Consider the following 26,232-nt stretch of genomic DNA (forward strand, 5'->3'; position numbering starts at 1 on the left):
TCAATGTAAATGTACCTCATTGATGATTTGTGTTGTACTGATGTGTACCTTCAGTATCAATTGTCAATGTACCTCATTTATGATCTGTGTTGTATTGATGTGTACCTTCAGTATCAATGTCAATAAACCTCATTTATGTTATGTGTTGTACTGATGTGTACCTTCAGTATCAATTGTCAATGTACTTTATGTATGATCTGTGTTGTACTGATGTGTACCTTCAGTATCAATTGTCAATGTACCTCATTTATGATTTGTGTTGTACTGATGTGTACCTTCAGTATCAATGTCAATGTAGTTCATTTATGATCTGGGTTTTAATGATGTGTACCTTCAGTATCAATCTCAATGTACCTCATTTATGATTTGTGTTGTACTGATGTGTACCTTCAGTATCAATTGTCAATGTACCTCATTTATGATCTGTGTTGTACTGATGTGTACCTTCAGTATCAATGTCAATGTATCTCATTTATGATTTGTGTCGTACTGATCTGTACCTTCAGTATCAATGTCAGTGTACCTCATTTATGATCTGTGTTGTTCTGATGTGTACCTTCAGTATCAATTGTCAATGTATCTCATTTATGATCTGTGTTGTACTGATGTGTACCTTCAGTATCAATGCCAATGTACCTCATTTATGATCTGGTTTTTAATGATGTGTACCTTCAGTATCAATGTCAATGTACCTCATTTATGATTTGTGTTGTACTGATGTGTACCTTCAGTATCAATTGTCAATGTACCTCATTTATGATATGTGTTGTACTGATGTGTACCTTCAGTATCAATGTCAATGTACCTCATTTATGATTTGTGTCGTACTGATCTGTACCTTCAGTATCAATGTCAGTGTAACTCATTTATGATTTGTGTTGTACTGATGTGTACCTTCAGTATCAATTGTCAATGTACCTCATTTATGATATGTGTTGTACTGATGTGTACCTTCAGTATCAATGTCAGTGTACCTCATTTATGATCTGTGTTGTTCTGATGTGTACCTTCAGTATCAATTGTCAATGTATCTCATTTATGATCTGTTTTGTACTGATGTGTACCTTCAGTATCAATGTCTATGTACTTCATTTATGATCTGGTTTTTAATGATGTGTACCTTCAGTATCAATGTCAATGTACCTCATTTATGATTTGTGTTGTACTGATGTGTACCTTCAGTATCAATTGTCAATGTACCTCATTTATGATATGTGTTGTACTGATGTGTACCTTCAGTATCAATGTCAATGTACCTCATTTATGATTTGTGTCGTACTGATCTGTACCTTCAGTATCAATGTCAGTGTAACTCATTTATGATCTGTGTTGTACTGATGTGTACCTTCAGTATCAATTGTCAATGTACTTCATTTATAATCTGTGTTGTACTGATGTGTACCTTCAGTATCAATTGTCAATGTATCTCATTTATGATCTGTGTTGTACTGATGTGTACCTTCAGTATCAATGCCAATGTACCTCATTTATGATTTGTGTCGTACTGATGTGTACCCTCAGTATCAATGTCAATGTACCTCATTTATGATCTGTGTTGTACTGATGTGTACCTTCAGTATCAATGTCAATGTACCTCATTTATGATCTGTTTTGTACTGATGTGTACCTTCAGTATCAATGTCAATGTACTTCATTTATGATCTGGTTTTTAATGATGTGTACCTTCAGTATCAATGTCAATGTACCTCATTTATGATTTGTGTTGTACTGATGTGTACCTTCAGTATCAATTGTCAATGTACCTCATTTATGATATGTGTTGTACTGATGTGTACCTTCAGTATCAATGTCAATGTACCTCATTTATGATTTGTGTCGTACTGATCTGTACCTTCAGTATCAATGTCAGTGTAACTCATTTATGATCTGTGTTGTACTGATGTGTACCTTCAGTATCAATTGTCAATGTACTTCATTTATAATCTGTGTTGTACTGATGTGTACCTTCAGTATCAATGTCAATGTACCTCATTTATGATTTGTGTCGTACTGATGTGTACCCTCAGTATCAATGTCAATGTACCTCATTTATGATTTGTGTTGTACTGATGTGTACCTTCAGTATCAATGTCAATGCACCTCATTTATGATCTGTGTTGTACTGATGTGTACCTTCAGTATCAATGTCAATGTACCTCATTTATGATCTGTGTTGTACTGATGTGTACCTTCAGTATCAATGTCAATGTACCTCATTTATGATTTGTGTCGTACTGATGTGTACCTTCAGTATCTATTGTCAATGTACCTCATTTATGATCTGTGTTGTATTGATGTGTACCTTCAGTATCAATGTCAATAGACCTCATTTATGTTTTGTGTTGTACTGATGTGTACCTTCAGTATCAATTGTCAATGTACTTTATTTATGATCTGTGTTGTACTGATGTGTACCTTCAGTATCAATTGTCAATGTTCCTCATTGATGATTTGTGTTGTACTGATGTGTACCTTCAGTATCAATGTCAATGTACCTCATTTATGATTTGTGTTGTACTGATGTGTACCTTCAGTATCAATTGTCAATGTACCTCATTTATGATCTGTGTTGTACTGATGTGTACCTGTAAACTTAAATATTATCCTTAGAATATAAGTTCCCAAGGGACAATATATTAAGTAAAAACTATCCCTACAGATGAAATATTAGTAAATAATGGATATTTTTTACCTTTAAATGTTGTCCCACTCTAAAAAATATTATCCGCTATGAAGGATAAAATCAATGTAGATATAATATCCTAAGGATAAAGTGAGTAGTAAAATAATTTCCCATGGGATAATATTACCAAGAAATTTATCATTTCTAGGGATAATATTTCTACAAAATTATATCTATTTGGGATAATATTTCAGTAAAATTATATCCGATGGTATACAATGTCATGTAAATACTATCCTACTGCATCTTGATCAATGAAGTGTTTTAACAAATGGCACATTGCTTTAAAGAAACAAGTAAAATGGTAATAGATAATTATTTGTGTCAAGATGGATGGAGAGGAGTATAACGTTTTGTACAAATATCTGCTGAATAAAGAATGCCCCAAAAACAGCTCTTTAAATGAGAAACAAGCATTACGAAAACGTGCCCAAAGCTTCTTAATTAAAAAAAAATAAGCTGTACTACAGAATTAATGAAGGTAAGTTTTATATTTATATTTGTATAATCATCAATAATTAACAGTGTTTGTTTTGAAATATGTTTTGAATTAAATAAAAGAGATTTTAAACCCAAAAATAATCAAATATCTATCATGGATCAGAAGATGTAGATAAAATAGAACTATCCCATAAATAATATCCACAGGTTATAATACATGTAGTATACAGATATTCCCAAAATTTCCTACTAAGGACTGTTTTTAATTTTTATGTAAAATGATCTGGGAGATTAAATGTCTTTGAATATTTTATCCTCTAGGATAGAAAATTGCAACATTTTATATCCCACAACACTAAAATAATATCCATCATTGTGGATATTTTTTTAGTGTTGGGGATATAATTTGTGGCAATTTTCTATCCTAGAGGATAAAATATTCAAAGACATTTTATCTCCCGGATCATTTTACAGGGGGGATCAAATTAATTGTTACACAATGTACCTCATTTATGATCTGTGTTGTACTGATGTGTACCTTCAGTATCAATGTCAATGTACCTCATTTATGATTTGTGTTGTGCTGATGTGTACCTTCAGTATCAATGTCAATGTACCTCATTTATGATCTGTGTTGTACTGATTTGTACCTTCAGTATCAATGTCAATGTGCCTCATTTATGATTTGTGTTGTACTGATGTGTACATTCAGTATCAAAGTCAATGGACCTCATTTATGATCTGTGTTGTACTGATGTGTACCTTCAGTATCAATATCAATGGACCTCATTTATGATCTGTGTTGAACTGATGTGTACCCTCAGTATCAATGTCAATGGACCTCATTTATGATCTGTGTTGTACTGATGTGTACCCTCAGTATCAATGTCAATGGACCTCATTTATGATCTGTGTTGAACTGATGTGTACCTTCAGTATCAATGTCAATGTACCTCATTTATGATCTGTTTTATAATGATGTGTACCTTCAGTATCAATGTAAATGTACCTCATTTATGATTTGTGTTGTACTGATGTGTACCTTCAGTATCAATGTCAATGGACCTCATTTATGATCTGTGTTGTACTGATGTGTACCCTCAGTATCAATGTCAATGGACCTCATTTATGATCTGTGTTGAACTGATGTGTACCTTCAGTATCAATGTCAATGTACCTCATTTATGATCTGTTTTATAATGATGTGTACCTTCAGTATCAATGTCAATGTACCTCATTTATGATTTGTGTTGTACTGATGTGTACCTTCAGTATCAATGTAAATGTACCTCATTTATGATCTGTGTTGTACTGATGTGTGCCTTCAGTATCAATTGTTAATGTACCTCATTTATGATCTGTGTTGTACTGATGTGTACCTTCAGTATCAATGTCAATGTACCTCATTTATGATTTGTGTTGTACTGATATGTACCTTCAGTGTCAATGTCAGTGTATCTTATTTATGATCTGTGTTGTACTGATGTGTACCTTCAGTATCAATGTCAATGTATCTCATGTATGATCTGTGTTGTACTGATGTGTACCTTCAGTATCAATTGTCAATGTACTTCATTTATGATTTGTGTTGTACTGATGTGTACTTTCAGTATCAATGTGAATGAACCTCATTTATGATTTGTGTTGTACTGATGTGTACCTTCAGTATCAATTGTCAATGTACCTCATTTATGATTTTTGTTGTACTGATTTGTACCTTCAGTATCAATGTCAGTGTACCTCATTTATGATCTGTGTTGTACTGATGTGTACCTTCAGTATCAATTGTCAATGTACCTCATTTATGATCTTTGTTGTACTGATGTGTACCTTAACTATCAATGTCAATGTACCTCATTGATGATTTGTGTTGTACTGATGTGTACCTTCAGTATCAATTGTCAATGTACCTCATTTATGATCTGTGTTGTACTGATGTGTACCTTCAGTATCAATGTCAATAGACATCATTTATGTTTTGTGTTGTACTGATGTGTACCTTCAGTATCAATTGTCAATGTACTTTATTTATGATCTGTGTTGTACTGATGTGTACCTTCAGTATCAATTGTCAATGTACCTCATTTATGTTTTGTGTTGTACTGATGTGTACCTTCAGTATCAATGTCAATGTACCTCATTGATGATTTGTGTTGTACTGATGTGTACCTTCAGTATCAATGTCAATGTACCTCATTTATGATTTGTGTTGTACTGATGTGTACCTTCAGTATCAATTGTCAATGTACCTCATTTATGATCTGTGTTGTACTGATGTGTACCTTCAGTATCAATGTCAATGTACCTCATTTATGATTTGTGTTGTACTGATGTGTACTTTTAGTATCAATGTCAATGTACCTCATTTATGATTTGTGTTATACTGATGTGTAACTTCAGTATCAATGTCAATGTACCTCATTTATGATCTGTGTTGAACTGATGTGTACCCTCAGTATCAATGTCAATGGACCTCATTTATGATCTGTGTTGTACTGATGTGTACCCTCAGTATCAATGTCAATGGACCTCATTTATGATCTGTGTTGAACTGATGTGTACCTTCAGTATCAATTGTCAATGTACCTCATTTATGTTTTGTGTTGTACTGATGTGTACCTTCAGTATCAATGTCAATGTACCTCATTGATGATTTGTGTTGTACTGATGTGTACCTTCAGTATCAATGTCAATGGACCTCATTTATGATTTGTGTTGTACTGATGTGTACCTTCAGTATCAATGTCAATGTCAATGGACCTCATTTATGATTTGTGTTGTACTGATGTGTACCTTCAGTATCAATGTCAATGTATCTCATTTATGATCTGTGTTGTACTGATGTGTACCGTCAGTATTAATGTCAATGTACCTCATTTATGATCTGTGTTGTACTGATGTGTACCTTCAGTATCAATGTCAATGTACCTCATTTATGATTTGTGTTGTACTGATGTGTACCTTCAGTATCAATGTCAATGTATCTCATTTATGATCTGTTTTGTACTGATGTGTACCGTCAGTATCATTGTCAATGGACCTCATTTATGATTTGAGTTGTACTGATGTGTACCTTCAGGATCAATGTCAATGTACCTCATTTATGATCTGTGTTGTACTGATGTGTACCTTCAGTATCAATGTCAATGTGCCTCATTTTTGATTTATGTTGTACTGATGTGTACCTTCAGTATCAATTTCAATGTTTCTCATTAATGATTTGTGTTGTACTGATGTGTACCTTCAGTATCAATGTCAATGTACCTCATTTATGATCTGTGTTGTACTGATTTGTACCTTCATTATCAATGTCAGTGTACCTCATTTATGATTTGTGTTCTGCTGATGTGTACCTTCAGTAGCAATTGTCAATGTACCTCATGTATGATTTGTGTTGTACTGATGTGTACCTTCAGTATCAATGTCAGTGTACCTCATTTATGATTTGTGTTGTACTGATGTGTACCTTCAGTATCAAAGTCAATGTACCTCATTTATGATCTGTGTTGTACTGATGTGTACCTTCAGTATCAATTGTCAATGTACCTCATGTATGATTTGTGTTATACTGATGTGTACCCTCAGTATCAATGTCAGTGTACCTCATTTATGATTTGAGTTGTACTGATGTGTACCTTCAGTATCAATGTCAATGTACCTCATTTATGATCTGTGTTGTACTGATGTGTACCTTCAGTATCAATGTCAGTGTACCTCATTTATGATTTGTGTTGTACTGATGTGTACCTTCAGTATCAATTTCGATGTTTCTCATTTATGATTTGTGTTGTACTAATGTGTACCTTCAGTATCAATGTCAGTGTACCTCATTTATGATTTGTGTTGTACTGATGTGTACCTTCAGTATCAATTTCGATGTTTCTCATTTATGATTTGTGTTGTACTAATGTGTACCTTCAGTATCAATGTCAATGTACCTCATTTATGATCTGTGTTGTACTGATGTGTACCTTCAGTATCAATTGTCAATGTACCTCATGTATGATTTGTGTTATACTGATGTGTAACTTCAGTATCAATGTCAATGTACCTCATTTATGATCTGTGTTGTACTGATGTGTTCCTTCAGTATCAATGTCAATGGACCTCAGTTATGATTTGTGTTGTACTGATGTGTACCTTCAGTATCAATGTCAATGTCAATGGACCTCATTTATGATTTGCGTTGTACTGATGTGTACCTTCAGTATCAATTGTCAATGTACTTCATTTATGATTTGTGTTGTACTAATGTGTACCTTCAGTATCAATGTCAGTGTACCTCATTTATGGTTTGTGTTGTACTGATGTGTACCTTCAGTATCAATTGTCAATGTACTTCATTTATGATTTGTGTTGTACTAATGTGTACCTTCAGTATCAATGTCAGTGTACCTCATTTATGGTTTGTGTTGTACTGATGTGTACCTTCAGTATCAATTGTCAATGTACCTCATTTATGATCTATGTTGTACTGATTTGTACCTTCAGTATCAATGTCAATAAACCTCATGTATGATCTGTGTTGTACTGATGTGTACCCTCAGTATCAATGTCAATGTCAATGGACCTCATTTATGATTTGTGTTGTACTGATGTGTACCTTCAGTATCAATTGTCAATGTACCTCATTTATGATCTGTGTTGTACTGATTTGTACCTTCAGTATCAATGTAAATGTACCTCATGTATGATCTGTGTTGTACTGATGTGTACCCTCAGTATCAATGTCAATGGACCTCATTTATGATTTGAGTTGTACTGATGTGTACCTTCAGTATCAATGTCAATGTAACTCATTTATGATCTGTGCTGTACTGATGTGTACCTTCAGTATCAATGTCAATGTTTTTCATTTATGATCTGTGTTGTACTGATGTGTACCTTCAGTAGCAATGTCAATGTTTCTCATTTATGATTTGTGTTGTACTGATGTGTACCCTCAGTATCAATGTCAATGTGCCTCATTTATGATTTGTGTTGTACTGATGTGTACCTTCAGTATCAATTGTCAATGTACCTCATTTATGATCTGTGTTGTACTGATTTGTACCTTCATTATCAATGTCAGTGTACCTCATTTATGATTTGTGTTCTACTGATGTGTACCTTCAGTATCAATGTCAATGGACCTCATTTATGATTTGTGTTGTACTGATGTGTACCCTCAGTATCAATGTCAGTGTACCTCATTTATGATTTGTGTTCTACTGATGTGTACCTTCAGTATCAATGTAAATGTACCTCATTTATGATCTGTGTTGTACTGATGTGTACCTGCAGTATCAATGTCAATGTACCTCATTAATGATCTGTGTTGTACTGATGTGTACCTTCAGTATCAATGTCAATGGACCTCATTTATGATCTGTGTTGTACTGATGTGTACCTTCAGTATCAATTGTCAATGTACCTCATTTATGTTTTGTGTTGTACTGATGTGTACCTTCAGTATCAATGTCAATTTTTCTCATTTATGATTTGTGTTGTACTGATATGTACCCTCAGTATCAATGTCAATGTGCCTCATTTATGATTTGTGTTGTACTGATATGTACCTTCAGTATCAATGTCAATGGACCTCATTTATGATTTGTGTTGTACTGAATTTAGTATGTTACTCGGTACTTTGTTTACATGTAAAACTATATCGATAGAAAGAGATGTGGCCCGGGGGATATGTCATTAGATATCAACTTTCAGTTATCAACGAATCGAAAAATGTATCGCACTCTAAGGTAAAGATTTACCATCAACGCCAAATTAAACAAAAAACACCCAATAAGATGTTTTTGACTTAACACGGACATATGGGCATTGCGGGGTTTCAACTCTTTAAAATCAACAATTGGACAAACTAAATGAAAGTAGATAATATCACGATAAACTTCATTCTTTATTACGCACTGAAGAGTATCGAAACGGTTTAAAAGATAACAAAAGAAGTTCAACACAAAAACAACCCATAGTAAACATGGTAAACATGTGCCTAGGCTATATATTACTATGTAATTAATATTGCGTGTACTCATTGGCTTGGTTTAATCTTAAATCCGTCTTAGTTTAATTCCTCTTTATTTCCGTAATATAATACGATAATTTATAATTTTACTGTTAATACTGTGACTTTGTTATATTGTGAGAAAAAAAGTTGATACAGACTGATCATGTCATTAAATTATAATGATGATTAAACAAATTAAAACTTTATAAAAAAAGGCATCAGATTCAAATGCCGCAAGATTTATCTTTCATTAAGTTTACTGAAAATTTCAATTTAGGAAACTACTAGATTTTTAGTTGTACTCACGTTTGACATGACGAGTGGCCAATAACAAATACAAATTCAACACTACAATCAACAAAAGCTGTCAAGAAAGAGGATCTCAAGGGGAATATTGGAAAACTTTTAGCTTTTTTATCTTTGTTGTTGTCAAATTTGGTCTTATTTAGTCAAAATTTATACCCGAGGGTGTGAGGCAATAATCACAGATCCTCGAAAAATTCACCGTTCACAAAGGTTTTATTAGATAATCTCCCTTTATTTGTTACCATCGTAAAACAGTTTACTTGTCTTTAGAATTGCGTAACATTTTTTACCCGATTCTTTCCTCATTTTTAGGTTTAAATTCTTATAAGTAATAACCGGTTAAGTAATACTAGCTTTTATCAGAAGTCTCTAATATCTGCTATTATTTATTACTATAGTATTAATGAATGGGTGTTTTTATAATGGCCCTGTTATATGTCCAAGGTCTGTAATAATGGTCGAGGAAGTCTGTAATGGCCCGAGGCAACGCCGAGGGACATTGCAGACATCCGAGGCCATTATTACTGACCGAGGACATATAACAGAGCCATTATAAAAACACCCATTTCTTAATACATTTATTAACCAACTGAATAAAAGTGTATGTGTTAATATACCAAATATCCAACATATTAAGTTGACAGAAGTTATGTGTTGAAAAACAGGATGAACAGTGATCCCATATATGGTTCTTTAATGTTGGTTGCTGGTTACTAAATTAAATAAAATACAAAATATATTATACTCTTTACACGGCTGGTAATCTACACACGCAGAACATTTGGTTCTGCAATGAAAACCGTGAGAGGATTTTCCGGTTGTGCTTGAGTGGAGTAATTGTCACCGCTTCAAAAGGTATGTACCTTTCTAAATCTCAATTTTCTTATTCAACTGATCAAAATATTGAAAATCAGAGAATGCTATGCTGTGGTGAATACTTTAACGAAGAAATACATGTATCATTTACTGTTGTACGTAGAGTTGAACTCTTACATAATCAGTTGCCCCACGAGAAATCGCCTAAAAAAGTGACATTTTAATTTTAAAATGGTTCTATTTACAGACCTACAAGTTCAAATTTAGTTTTTTTTAGGGCAATGGGTATGAATGTTGTTTTTGGCGGCGTGTACGCTGTCCGGTGTTGATATACGTCTTAATAATTCAAAAAACTACATTTTTTCAATAAGTCATGCGTGAGGGGATCGGTTCTGATTGAGTACATCGTGAATGCGTGAGGGGAAGTACAAATCATATCTTTATATGCAAGCTATGAGTCGTTGAAACTTACCTAAATAAGTCTACATTGTTCATGAAAAAACACATAATGTGTGCTAAAAAAATCACTGAGATTGATATTGAAATAAATTGTTGGAACCTAGGGTTTAATAATATGTTTCACGAAGAATAAAAACAAAAAATGTTGTCAACGATAATCAAAAATACTGCAGAGATGTTGGGGAGTATCTCATTCATCTTGATTCGTCCTTTTCAAACCACTCAACAATGTCCAAAAACAGGTCCAATGCAATGTTGCTTTAAAGGAAAACGTCCACTAATGAAAAAAAAATAAAAAATCTTTCACTTTTCCCTTCGTCTGAGAGTTTATCTAAAGCACTTTGAAAAACTTTATGTTCTTCCTCAATGTCTTCCATTTGGTCTTTCTCGTGGTCTACTACGTGGTCTTCTTCTGTGACTTCTTCTATGTCTTCTTCGTTGTCTAATACATGCTCTTCCTTATGGTCTTCCTCGAGATTATCTTGGCTTACTTACATCGATGTTCGTGAATAATAAATTCTGTATATCTGCCCTTTTTGTTTCGGAAATTTCGTGATTTTGGGTGAACAGATTACGTCTAATATATATAAGTGTTGAAGTTTTGATCGGCGATATACTTTTCTTTAATATATGTGGTGATCTCTGTGACGTATATTTGACGACAGGACTACTCCGACAGGGTTTAGTTCGCTTCGAGGGCTGGGATAACTTTTATCTCCATGGCTTTTTGTAGAGAGTCAATTTTAGTCCTCTTTTCCTTTTACCTTTGAATAATGGCATTTTCTGAATTTGAGCAAACAATTTTAAATAGTTTGATTTTATTGAATCAGTGATCAATTTACATCTGTTAAAGTATAAGGAGAAATCTGTGATGATTTTTAATCAGCATTGATCACATTTATTGAGTCAACAAAAGTCACAAAGCCAAAGATTAAAAAAAAATTCTGTACTTCCCCTCACGCATTCACGATGTCCTCAATCAGAACCGATCCCCTCACGCATGACTTAATGAAAAAATGTAGTTTTTGGAATTATTAAGATGTCTATCAACACCGGACACCGTACACGCCGCCAAAAACAACATTCATACCCATTGCCCTAAAAAAAAACTAAATTTGAACTTGTAGGTCTGTAAATAGAACATTTTAAAATTAAAATGTCACTTTTTTAGGCGATTTCTCGTGGGGCAACTGATTTTGTAAGAGTTCAACTCTACGTACAACAGTAAATGATACATGTATTTCTTCGTTAAAGTATTCACCACAGCATAGCATTCTCTGATTTTCAATATTTTGATCAGTTGAATAAGAAAATTGAGATTTAGAAAGGTACATACCTTTTGAAGCGGTGACAATTACTCCACTCAAGCACAACCGGAAAATCCTCTCACGGTTTTCATTGCAGAACCAAATGTTCTGCGTGTGTAGATTACCAGCCGTGCTTTACAACTTAATTTTATTAACTTTATTAAAAACCCAAACGGTGCTGTATACAGACAAACCGGGCATTAATACAGGGCCATTACAGAAAAACAGGGACATTACAGAAAAAAACAGGGCCATTACAGAAAAACAGGGCCATTACAGAAAAAACAGGGCCATTACAGCAAAAAAACAGGGCCATTACAGAAAATACATTATTTTTATATCATTTTTGGCAATAATGTACTTAGTTGGTTACTAAATAGTACATATTCATCAGTTAGGTTTCACCTCGATAGGTACAAAAGGATATATTCAGGTCGTATTAGTTAAGTATCCAATGGACTGACATCTTCAGATGTCACCGGGAATATAAAACATGATGTGGCGTTGTAGAATGACAATCTTTGTAACCTCAATGAATACATTAACTTACAAACGAAAATGACTAGTTTAAAAATTAAAGGTACCTGTTTTAAAAAAAATCTGCGGATGAATAAATCTTTCGGTATCTCAACTTTACGATTGTTTAGGATATATCGAACTGTTTACTGTAACAATTAACCTGGGGATAAATGTGTGTAAAAAACTTTGAATCCACTTCATTTGAACTTTGGTGGATAGTTGTCTCATTGGCAATCATATCTCCTTATTTTTATTTTGAAATTTGTGTTTCATAAATGAATTTGTGACAAAATCTATCAAAGTATTCAAGAAATAAATGCTTCTTTTTTGTAATTTAATTGGGAAAAAGGGTTTACCCAAGTAAATTTTGCGCTTCATTCTATAAATGTACGCACGGTCAACGCTTTTACAACCCTATGAACTTACTAAAAGAAACATATAGTACTTATAATTACATTTTTTTTGCTATGATCATAAAAACACAATTACTATCAAGTTTTTCATTTATTTACCTGTGTACTTTATTGGTAAAAACTCCTGTCATCATTTAATTTATTGTATGTTACAATTCATGCAATTCATTTTGAAATGAAGAATGACGCGAGATTTCGTTAACCAATCAAAATAACGTATAATAATGAAACATACATCTAATGTAATTATTCAAAAATCGAACTCCGAAGGCTCCTTAACTTGTACATAAATTAGGCCGTAAGTTTTCTCGTTTGAATTGTTTTACATTTGTCATTCGGGGTTAGTAAGAGCTGACTTTGCGGTTTGGGCTTTTCTCGTTGTTGAAGGCCAATACGGTGACCTATTATAATAGTTGTTTATTTCTGATTCACTGTTTGAGAGTTGTCTCATTGGCTATCATATCACATCTTTTACTTTTAAAATATCAATAATTTGACAGTAAAGATGACCGGAATACTTACATAATAAGGTGTGTCGATTCCGTAACGTAATGATATGGTCACTGGCGAACTCACCACCCTTCACTAGTGAGGAACACTCCCGTCAAATGATATGGTCACTGGCGAACTCACCACCCTTCACTAGTGAGGAACACTCCCGTTAAATGATATGGTCACTGGCGAACTCACCACCCTTCACTAGTGAGGAACACTCCCGTCAAATGATATGGTCACTGGCGAACTCACCACCCTTCACTAGTGAGGAACACTCCCGTCAAATGATATGGTCACTGGCGAACTTAAAGTGAGGAACACTCCGTCAAATGATATGGTCGCTGGCGAACTTAAAGTGAGGAACACTCCGTCAAATGATATGTTCACTGGCGAACTCACCACCCTTCACTAGTGAGGAACACTCCCGTCAAATGATATGGTCACTGGCGAACTTAAAGTGAGGAACACTCCGTCAAATGATATGGTCACTGGCGAACTTAAAGCGAGGAACACTCCGTCAAATGATATGGTCACTGGCGAACTTAAAGTGAGAAATACTCCGTCAAATGATATGGTCACTGACGAACTTAAAGTGAGGAACACTTCCGTCAAATGATATGGTCATTGGCGAACTTAAGTTGAGGAACACTTCCGACAAATGATATGGTCAGTGGCGAATTTATCACCCTTCACTAGCATCCCACCATGAAGATAAACCATAAAGTACAGACCCCATAAATTATGTAAAGGTCACAATTAACGTTTGGTAAAAATTGAGTTCAAACCAATCTATTATAAGCTGGACCAACTAGAACTCAATTATATCAACATTTCACAGCATCGTCATGAACGATTTTCTCTCGTAATATTAGTGTTATGACCAACTTCAACATTATAGGACTGGTGTTAATCTCTGTGTCATTTTGGTCTCTTTGGCAATCATACTACATCTTCTTTTTTATAATTGAACTCCAATGTTCCACTACTTACGTTCAATGTCTAACTTGGATAACGTCACTTATTTACATGGCATCAATTGACAATTGATGCTATGGGACGTACGCGCAAGCGCAGGCGGCATATGACAGATTTTAAATACATGTTTTAACATTGTTTTCTGTCAGTTTTATTAGAATGAAGATAACAATATTGTATTTTTAGCTCCGACGGCATCAATTGGTGATTTGATTGTCGCAAATACCCGTTTACTGTCTCCGCTAACGCGTCGCCAGTAAACTTAATTTGCAACCATTAAATCCCCAATTGATGCCGTCGGAGCTTAAAATACAATACAGTTATCTCCTAAGTTGATATTTCCTACAGGACGCACAGAGTATTTGAATTCCGAAATTTAGGTTGCTCTGTCTTTTGTGTATATATGTATCTGAACAGACAGATTGGTCAGAATACTTAAGTATCAACTGAACAAAGTTTCAACAACTGAGGAATGAATGAGGTGTAGACAATACAAGTATACATATAGATGAAAATTAATTTTATAGATTTTTTTTAATTTTGTATTCACTGGACGATAAAAGACCTAAAAAGACTATAGAGGCCTTAGGTTTTTAAGGATAACAACAACAAAAAGTAAATGGGCATGATATATATTCAAATTCATTTCTGAATATTATAATGCAAGTAGTTCAGTTAAAAATTTGGGCTGTGTTAGAAAGTTGGGAAAATTTTAAAAACGCTATCATTATGCCTGTGGGCCAGTAAATACTTCCTTGTCACCTACACATACACACTGTATTTTATAACAGAAAAACATTATCCTGGATATTTACACACTTTTTTTAATACCCTGTAAACTGAAAATTGTGGTAGATAGTTCGAGTTTAGATATGATTTGTAATCAGTACTAGGTAAATACATATAATATGTACATTATGAAGTGATAAGGGGAAAATAAAGATATATATTTACTTTATTAACGAAATTTGTTAATTTAAAATGGTCCAGGAAAGTAAATTGAAAATTCTTTTCTTGTTTTCGTTGAAACTGGCGTTTGTTGAATGTTGTTGCGTTCCAGACCAATGGGAAGGACGATTGGCAATAAAATTTGGAGAAATTGAAGATGGCCGACTTAGTGCTGGTTGGGTACGTTTTATGTCATTTGAGTATCGAAGTATACTGGTTACAAATGAATACAAAGTTCTTCCTGTAGAAACACGATATTTGAATGCAGTAAAATGCAATTTGATAGTATTACTTTCTTTTGGTAAGTGTTTGTTGATGTAGTTTTTTTTTCTTAAATTCATTAAGTCGAAAGTAAATCAAGTTGCGGATACAAGTATTAAGATATATTTTATGCAAGCTATACTTTATTGTAGTTTTATCATGGGTATGCGTTATATTCGTGATTAATTTTGCCCGAACAATAGTGAGGGCAAAAATAAAACATGAATATAATGCCTACCAATGTTAAAACTACAATAATTTAAGTATATAGCTTGCATCATGCAGTTATTTCGATTCTGATCAGGACAATTACGGTAATTGCTATGTCCTATGTGTATTGGTGTAGAGCGTTTGTGTAGGCTCTTCCGTGAACCTCCCTTTTATGTTGTGAACACGGCATGCAGTGTGTTTTTCAGAGGGAGAGGGATTGTTCAGCCAACATGAACTTTGTCGTATCTAGGTCAATATGTCAATTATAAATTGTGACACAATTGTAGTTAGTAACAGCTTGTGCCTCGATTCAGTTAAGAGTTTAAGTTTAAAGTGTTTTAAGTAAATGAAACACATTAATTTAATTGTTCTGCAGTAGTCATTATACGCATGTGCAAACATTTGATTTCAAGCATGGGCTTGTTTACAAAGCAAAAGAACAACTGATATAAAAATTACTCTGTTTTCTTCGGACGGGACTTGTTGAATGTGGTACACTAATTAATGGTCATAATATAGAAACAAATTATACTAGTATCCAAACTAGTGTCCTATCTAATAAGCTTAAAGTGAAATGCTGCTGACATAATAACAAAGGGAACGATATAGTTATTATTCTTGTTGATTCCCGATCAAATACAAAATTGCAAATGAAACAAATCATGTATATTTGAACAAGTTGGCCTATCATATTTTCCTCTGTTAAAAGAGATTTGAAGAAGCTCATAAAAAATGACTCAGAATAATAATTTATGGACTATCCCGGACTATACGAACATATTGTCCACATTCTTTTATAATCCTGTTCTCGCACAAATGTATTCGGCACATATGCTTAGGGTCAGCACTAAAGCGAAATATTGTCTCAATAAAAATAGTGTCTAGTACATGGTCCAAATGCTCACATGGTTAAACTTGTATAATTATAGTTGTTGAATAATTGATGGAACATTCGATATTATATATATTAGTTATATTTGTTCAGGAGTTTTACAATATGTCTTTTGATGCCACCAATCAGAAAGTCGCTTATGTTGGTCATATTGGAGTCGACGAGTCAGAATGGTATGAACAGGTGTTACAGGATTATTCAAAGGTAGGCTAACTAACTACTCAAAATAAACATATTACAGTTTCTTGGTATGAAATACACTTTTCAGGAGTGCAAATTGGAACCACTCTTTTTTAACGGTAGAATCATCAAATTAGACAATAGTGTACCTCTGAAGATGGTAAAACAATTTTGGTCTAGCTCGCCTGGTTTGGCAATTATAATCTTAATTTTTTCTTTTAACTTATTCATTTGACGGAACTAAAGCTGTGAAACTCAATTCGTACAAGAAAATGTAAGATGTATGAAGAACAGCGAAATATATGAGTTATACTTTCTATTTAGTAATTTCTTAATGAGGCTTATCAACGGGTTTGTACTTACATGATCAACACGACGAGTCTCACATGTGGATCAGGATCTGCTTACCCTTCCAAAACACACGAGATCTGCTGCCCCCAGTTTTTGATAGTGGTTGTGTTGCTCAGTCGTACGTGTTCTATGTTTCGTTTTTTGTATTTTTGTTCAACTGCTGATAGTTTTCTCAAGTATCCACTAGCTGCGTTGTTGTCTTATTTTCGACTTATGAGTTTGACTGTCCCTCTGATATTTTTCGCCTCTGTTTTGTAAAGTGGAAATTTCAAATCTATCTTTATCATAATTAATCCAACGATCAAACAATGAAATAAACAAAACCTTTAGAAATAATAATAGGTCATCGTACTTCTCTATTTTAAATGATTAAAAGATTTGCTAACTTTGCTGCCTAATTAGAAAAGGATTTATCGCTATAAGGACTTATCTATAAAACCTTGCCAGTATAATTCTAAGTTTGTGTGAGTGTGTGTGTGTGGTTGTTTCAAATAACATACAAAACAGATGTGGAGTCTACGTCAAATAGAAACAGCACATACCTTTTAAAATATTTTAGTTCATACGATAACAACTGAACAGAGCAATTAAAGTCACTTTGTCTTGTATTTTAGTTTATTTATAAAAAAGGCACGTCATATCTAATATTTGTAGGGCAAACAATATGCAGTTAAAGCTGGAACCTGCAAGATAACACCGTTAGAAGGAAACGTAACGACATGCATTCCATGTAAGTCAGTTAAATATTTGTATAAGTTTCATTAATGTTTTAAGCAGGGAAAATCTTTGAGTTCAAAACTACACAGTTAAAACGTTTAGGCAGCATAACCAAAATCTATTTTTGAAATCTGATGCATTCTTTGAGGTTTGTTAACAGACAAAGTTGTACTAACTCTTGATAATCGAGATCGCAATGAGCTGTATCATGATTGATATTGGTTACTGTGCTTCTTGATCTCTTAAGTTACAACTGATGCAATCTAAGTTAATATAAACCATAGCAACTTTTCGTCCTTGAATGCGCGAACGGTCGGTTGATTATATATATAGGTATCAATGAAGCATGACTGGATTGGGCCCCCTCTTAGGCAGTCAGTGCCCCCTTATGAAAATGTCTTGATCCGCCCCTGTGTACTACTCGATATGTGGAACTTTGTTTATCTATCTTTCTTTATTTTGGCATGCTATTGTGTTTATTTTTACTGTCTTTTCTCCTCGATTTTAGCTTTATATTACTTCTTATCAGCTACGAATTAAAAATTCCGGGCATCACAATTGCCTAGAACGAATAGTTCACACATGCAGTATATCAACAGCCTTTTTACAGCTTTTGTTGCATAATACATACAGTATATATGTTTAGGTGTATTCTTTGAAAATGAAAAAAATCCAATTAAAACCCTAAAGCTTTAAGGTTACATTAGACTTCGATGTTTACAGAAAAGTTATATTCCTAACGCGATTTCAGTGTTGAAGACCATCAAACCGAACTTTTGGAATACCTCAGCACTAAGCACATTGATCACTTGACTTACATCATAAATGTATATAACATGTAGTCAGAGAATGATGCGATATTACAACACATATTTTCTGATTATCGCATGGTATATAGTCACCACCAAAATGAATAAATAGTTTAAATACCGATCTGCCTTGAAAGTGTGAAAAACATTAACGCCTGCGTTGGCAACGTACACGATTATGGAAATTTTCAAAATCGGGACTGATCGTATCCAGATCGGGCTATTCGTAGTGCCATCTTTTACCATCGTAGAACCATCGGCCACTTTTTCTAGCCATCGGGGACAACTTCGGGAAGGGTTCTTAATTTTTTAACATGTTTAAAAATCCCCGAAGGTGCGTCCGATGTTGAGTTCGTATCACAATCCTCACAATCGTAATGTCATCGGGAATGCATCTTTGAACATCGTATTGCATTCGTGTTTCCATCGTTTCCATCGGGCAGTTTTGACATTACGATGTCTACACGAATGAATCACGAAGCTACCCGAAGGTCTTACGATGGCAACACGACTTCGTGAAGACCTCGTATTCCCGTCGTGTTGCCATGGAATAAAAGTACAAAGGCGACAAGATGGAACTAAGACGGCAATAAATCCAGCTAAATGTAACTTATTTTTCGCGCTAAAATACATTTAAAGTGCCATGCGCGATATGCACTGGTCAGTCTGATACGACAGTTAAGAAAGACGTTCACAACACATGAAGCTCATATCATATGATTCTATGAGATCAAGAAAGGCGACAGCGTTGTTTCTATTAATTCAAATTGAACAAGAAGAGCAGCTATTACAGGCTCAGGATTTACTTTTACAAGTAAAATATTATTTTTTGTCAATTTTTCATATCAAGTAACATAATGAAAATCATAAACGCGCCTCGTACACCAACACTGCAGGTACACGTATATAGGGAAACCAACTTTTTCCTCATTATTCTGATTTTTTTATGTATCGTCTGAGTTGTTGTCACACGAATGTTTACTCCATAACCATTTTGTTTTCTATGTATCATATTTTGCCGCATTTGTTGCTTTCCCCACATCCTTCCTTTTGTCTATATTATTATGATATTCTCCTGGAAAGAGCTCTTTTTGAATAAAATGAATCAACGAACCCATTACCTTACCTTTAAGATAGATCAGTAAACATGGGCATAATTATGGGTGATTATTCAGACTAGTGCACACATTTTACAGTTCAAACAAGGCAATGCCGAGCGTGGCATCCCCTCGTATGTAACATATTGGGGACAAATATCGACACTATATTTGTATATGACACATGCAGAAAATATTAAATTGAATATGTATATTTGATACATAAACTATTTTTTTAGAAATCGACCAAAACATTAAGTAACTGGAAATACCTTTAATATTGTCTTTAGAACCAGCAGGTAAAAAAAAGCAGCCAATTTCCTGTGTATTATGCTATTTCAAGGAGAAAATACAAGTCCCTCTGCATGACCTTGACCTTTGGCCTTGAACGTAAAAAATGGCAGATCATTACAAGGAGGAACAATATACCAAATGTGGTTAAAATCTTTTGAAGCATATTGGTTTTAGAGTGTCCACAAGGGTGATATTGCCTTGTATTACAACTGCCACTGTGACATTGACTTTTGAACTGTAAAGTCAATAGCGCTTAAGATATTCTTAACGAGTAACACCATACCAAGTTTTGAGCATTTTGGTTCTAGAGTGTCCATAACAATTTTATCTACACGCAACTTACATGTAGTAGGCGAGGGGATAATAAACTAAGTTTTATAAGAATTAGACAAAAAGCTGTACACGACGTCTTTTAGACATCGTATGGCCATCGCGCCATCATCGAAATCCATCGTGTAGCCTTCGTAATCCATCGTGTAGCCTTCGTGATCCATCGTGTAGGCTTCGGTTGAGATATAAAGCTTAAATACCCGTCTTCGGTTAACCTTCGTATGTCCATCTTTTGCTATCGTATATAATTTCGGCACCATCGTATAGACTTCGTTATTCATCGTACTTGCTTCGGTCACTTTTTTGGTATTTTAACGAGATCGGGACCAACTTCGTACGAACTTGCATTTTTCGCATTCGGGTGTCCATCGTATATAAAAATCGGGACAGTGTGACGCGGGCATAATAATGGAATTTACATTAACAGTGAATATTGTCACGGAGGCCATGTATCTCCACTTAAACTTGCAAATTCATCCAAAAGTTTGGTATCATCGAAACCTTAATTTTTTTACCGCCCTTCGCACATTAACATACTTTAACAATATTATAATTCGTGCATAAATGAATGACATATTAATAAATACTTATTGAACAAATTTATAATGTACAAATTTTAGATGAAATTAATTGTGCTATAAATGAAGCTAATTTAAAAGTATTAATGATATTTAACGGTGACTATATATACATTTATTTAAGGTGACCTTTACCTTCCGAACAATATCTTTTATATCTATTGCATCTTTCTCTTCCAACATTATCTTCTGTCTCATTCCACATAGATGTTAGAATTTAGAATTTTCACTTTTCTTGACAAAACCAATAACTGCCGCCCGCTAGCATTCAGTGCAATTTTGGGAGAATGCTGGCGAATCTTAACATGCGTTCATTCCCCATTGTTCAATAAGATATCATTAACCAATCACACAGTCGGTAATTAATGATAATCTTGACCCTGATTACAAGATGACTTCCATAAATCACAGACAACCCCATGCACATTTACAGTTTTATATTACTCTTGCTTAGAATAATTTCCTGCCAAAAATCATATTGTGTACCATACAATGATATTTTTGTATTTCCTTAAGTCGAGAATTTAATTTCTTCTTTTTTGTACAGCTAACGCTAAAATGTTACTATCCTCATACTTTGGTTTTGGGCAGGATAAATTAAGTGTCAATTTCTACCAGTTCACATTGAATCAAACATCAATAGAAATATCTGTTGTGAACGAAAGCTGTGTGCCAGTAACCCAGCATGTAGAGACAAAGACTGCAGTTGGCGAAATGCATTACATAGGGGTTGCGGCAGGAATTAGTAATAAAAAAATCTTCGACGTTCCATTATCCTGTCAGAATCAAACACAGTCTTCAGCGGTGAGTGTGTCAGTTTGATCTTAATTATAGTCTGTAAATATTCCCTGATTAAAATATAACTACATGATCACATGCAAATGCAACGATTTAATCATCTCTTATAACACCATAGTATAGGCTGATAAAAGGTAAAATCACAAAAATACTAAACTCTGAGAAAAACTCAAAACGGAAAGTCCCTAATCAATTGGCAAAATCAAAAGCTCAAACACATCAAACAAATGGATAACAACTGTCATATTCCTGATTTGGTACAGGTATTTTCTTAAAAAGAAAATAGTGGATTGAAGCTGGTTTTCTAGCTAGCTAAACCTCTCACTTGTATGATATTCGCATCAATTTCCATTATATTGACGATGATGCGTGAAAAACACAAACAGACATAATAGGTTAAAATGTCAATAATACAGCAGTCAACATTGTGCTACAATCCTAATCACTTAAAAAAACCTCACAAAAGTAAATACGTATACAGAAAAACACTTCAGGCGCTCCAAATTTATAAAGTGTCAGTTTTTTTAATAGCACTTGATTTCTGTGTTGATTTAGAAATTATCAACAAACCAAGGTTTTACTTTTTTCAGTTTACGTTGTTCTTTGATACAACTGTTGCTTTAATTTGTAGATTTTTTTGGTCATGTATATTTCCTTATAATATCTGGTATGTATAAGTCCGTGGCTCTAGTTTTTAGTCTCCCTCTATAGTCAACGGAAGCATTAAAAGTGTTACTCTTAACCGTCCGTCCTTCCGTTCGTCCAATTTCCTTTTCCACACTGTAACTTAAACTTTATGAAAATTATACACAATAGTTTGTACGTAAGCAGTGAGTTACTTACTGTTCGAGGTATGCCGCTTTATAACTTGGAATGTTGCAATATTTTCGTTTCTGCACTCTAACTTAAGTTTTGCTCGTCCATATTTTATAAAACTTATACACAATGATTAAACACGCAGTCATAGTTCGAATTTTGGCATTTAGGCACTAACTGTTCTTGAGTTATGCCCCTTTATTACTCGGAAATAGTTTTCTTTTTCTTTGCCGCACTTTAGTTTTGCCTCATCGATCAAGATTTTATAAAACTCCTGAAAATGCTAAGATCACAACACGCAGAAAGAGTATACATTTCGGCAGTATGTCAATAACCGTTCTAGATAGTTTTAAAATTGAGGCCCTCCTTCGAGTTCCGCAATTTTTCGTTGCGTTGAAGATCCCATCGGTGGCTTTAGGCTGTTCCCTGCTCTTTTGTCGGGTTATTGACCATTTGACACATTCCCCGTTTCCATTTGTAACTATATTATCCACCTTTTCACTTCGAAAATTACAAGGCTTGAGAGGGGCATCCGTGTCCTTAGACCTTAAAAAGTTTCTTCTTTCATTTTAGTTTGGGCGTTCCTGATGATTACAAATAAAATTAACGAAGAATATGTCCATGGGATTCTAAAAACTAGTAAACAAGAGTAAATGTACTAGCTCAAACCTTTGAGCGTAAAAATGAAACTTATCAGTACATTCTAAAGTTTCAATGCGGATAATGCATTTGTCTTCGGTTTTAAATAGGCATGATAACTAATAAAGTAAAAGTGATAGAATGCTTTTAATTTATTAAAAGGCATCACAAGAATGGTTTAACTTTAATTGACACTATTCAAATTTGAACTTGATCTGCGTTTGGTGGTAATAAACATAACGTTTGGTAGAGGCAAAGTAAAGGTCGAAATTTGAAACAGCAAACTCAATAACTTTTCAATTTATAAGGGGATATAACTAAAGAACGGTGGAAATGATACCACCCAAAGTCGCACTTGTTTGGTGATATAAATGAATATTGTAAATAAGTTTCAGAAGATTTGGTTGTGGTTAAATTAGAGAACAGAAACCAATTTCGGGACATACGGAGAAACGTACCGACGTATGGACATACAGACGAATACACTTTTTTTTAAAGGTAAAACTGAATGCCCCTCTGCATTCGTTTGAGGATAAAACCTACGTACATTTCACATATAACTGATTTGTATATAACCATTTGATGATGTTTTAACATATCTTGTGCATAATGTGTAATAATTATATGAGTCGTCGAAAACTTGCAGTAAGTTGTGAACTATTATTTGTATTGATTGCCTATTTGTGATTTTGAGATAAAGTACAGAATAAAAGCGTACCCCTTTTTTAATTTCTTTAATTCAACTTACTTGGAAGATATCATATCAATACACTTTATTGATTTTTTGATACATAGCATGAACCATTTTTTTCATTCCTGAAGTGGAAGCGCGGGGTTTTTAAAATCTAAAAATCTATAAATAAATTTGAAAATGAAGCAGAGTAAACATTTCCAATACATGTTTTCACGGACTGTTACATACCCGAAAATTTACAAATAGACGTACCCTTCTAGAGAACGTTGGTGATAGACGTACCCTTCTAGTGAACCTTGGTGTTAAACTTACCCTTCTAGAAAACGTTGGTGATAGACGTACCCTTCTAATGAACCTTGGTGTTAGACTTACCCTTCTAGAGAACCTTGGTGATAGACGTACCTTCTAGAGAACCTTGGTGATAGACGTACCTTCTAGAGAACCTTGGTGATAGACTTACCCTTCTAGAGAACCTTGGTGATAGACGTACCCTTCTAGAGAATCTTGGTGATAGACGTACCTTCTAGAGAACCTTGGTGATAGACTTACCCTTCTAGAGAACCTTGGTGATAGACGTACCTTCTAGAGAACCTTGGTGATAGACGTACCTTCTAGAGAACCTTGGTGATATACTTACCCTTCTAGAGAACCTTGGTGATAGACGTACCCTTCTAGAGAACCTTGGTGATAGACGTACCTTCTAGAGAACCTTGGTGATAGACTTACCCTTCTAGAGAACCTTGGTGATAGACGTACCTTCTAGAGAACCTTGGTGATAGACGTACCTTCTAGAGAACCTTGGTGATAGACTTACCCTTCTAGAGAACCTTGGTGATATACGTACCCTTCTAGAGAACCTTGGTGATAGACGTACCTTCTAGAGAACCTTGGTGATAGACTTACCCTTCTAGAGAACCTTGGTGATAGACGTACCTTCTAGAGAACCTTGGTGATAGACTTACCCTTCTAGAGAACCTTGGTGATAGACGTACCCTTCTAGAGAACCTTGGTGATAGACGTACCTTCTAGAGAACCTTGGTGATAGACTTACCCTTCTAGAGAACCTTGGTGATAGACGTACCCTTCTAGAGAACCTTGGTGATAGACGTACCTTCTAGAGAACCTTGGTGATAGACTTACCCTTCGACAGAACCTTGGTGATAGACGTACCGTCTAGAGAACCTTGGTGATAGACGTACCTTCTAGAGAACCTTGGTGATAGACTTACCCTTCTAGAGAACCTTGGTGATAGACTTACCCTTCTAGAGAACTTTGGTGATAGACTTACCCTTCTAGAGAACCTTGGTGATAGACGTACCTTCTAGAGAACCTTGGTGATAGACGTACCTTCTAGAGAACCTTGGTGATAGACGTACCCTTCTAGAGAACCTTGGTGTTCTGTATACTTTTTAGTTGTTGTCTGTTCGTCGATTTCTTTTGAGGCAAGGGGTCGAATTATTTGGCCGTTTTTTTAAAACAAAACAAAAAAAAACCCCATTTTGTTCTTGATCATGACTTTGTATTGAGAAAACACTGGCTTCTAGTTATATGTAAGCTGGTGGTAATCTCGTCAACTAATATAATGGTGCTCAGTCATATTTGCAGTCTCGTTTGTAGTAAAACAAAATTATACGCACAGCACATGCAAAACAGGTGTATTGGCAATTCAACCCAAACACAGTGAGCTATAACAGTTGGCGGGAGATGTTGTAGGCCAACTTGTGTTAACTATATATATTTTTATTTTTAGGATACATCGATCAAGTGGGTTGACAAAAGACGAAACTCATTTAGCTCAGTATGGTGGTGATATCTAGTTCATTTCTTTGCGGAATAGAAACATTTATCTTATTTCCTGTCAACATAATGCCAAAGTTGACTTTCAGATATTTTAGAACATTTATTAACAGCGTGTAGTTTAAAAAAAATACATGTTAGAATGTAGCTTTCTTTCTAAATATGTATTCAAATTAGATACTAAGTATTTGTTTTTGATTGGTATCTATTTGTTTTTTTCATTACAATCATCTGAAAACACGTACTTGACAACTCCTATAGCAAAGACGCATTTATTGTCTGTTTTTTGTTTATAATGTTCAACGTCACAACGCGTTATCGAACACACACATAAAGAACCTTTACAATAAAGGAATTATTTATATGGCATTGTATAAGGTATGGACACAGATCAGTATGGATA

General features: G+C 34.4%; 2 protein-coding genes across 4 annotated transcripts in view; one reads left to right on the forward strand and one right to left on the reverse strand.

Annotated features, from left to right (window-relative positions):
* The window catches only part of LOC139485099 (sodium- and chloride-dependent glycine transporter 2-like), a 124,290-nt gene that overhangs the window by 53,570 nt on the left and 44,488 nt on the right, over positions 1–26,232 (reverse strand). The window contains exon 1 of one of the 2 annotated variants that reach the window (XM_071269219.1): positions 9,435–9,542. The exons of the other annotated variant lie outside the window; for it this stretch is intronic. Coding sequence (XP_071125320.1) covers positions 9,435–9,443 — 9 coding nt within the window. The 5' untranslated portion in view covers positions 9,444–9,542. Of the gene's footprint in view, positions 1–9,434; positions 9,543–26,232 lie in introns of those variants that run through there. 2 annotated transcript variants of the gene reach the window in all.
* Positions 8,991–26,007, forward strand: LOC139485103 (uncharacterized). Of its 2 annotated transcripts, none has more exons than XM_071269228.1 (5): positions 8,991–9,101; positions 16,823–16,933; positions 17,915–17,990; positions 21,633–21,889; positions 25,783–26,007. In XM_071269228.1, the coding sequence occupies exons 1-5, from the start codon at positions 9,099–9,101 to the stop codon at positions 25,840–25,842; spliced, it is 507 nt and encodes a 168-aa protein (XP_071125329.1). In that variant the 5' UTR covers positions 8,991–9,098; the 3' UTR covers positions 25,843–26,007. The 2 variants fall into 2 exon arrangements, with proteins under 2 accessions (XP_071125329.1, XP_071125327.1); XM_071269226.1 differs by lacking the exon at positions 8,991–9,101 and adding an exon at positions 15,333–15,546.

This window comes from Mytilus edulis, chromosome 8 (genome assembly GCF_963676685.1).
Source record: "Mytilus edulis chromosome 8, xbMytEdul2.2, whole genome shotgun sequence".
NCBI lineage: Eukaryota > Metazoa > Mollusca > Bivalvia > Mytilida > Mytilidae > Mytilus > Mytilus edulis.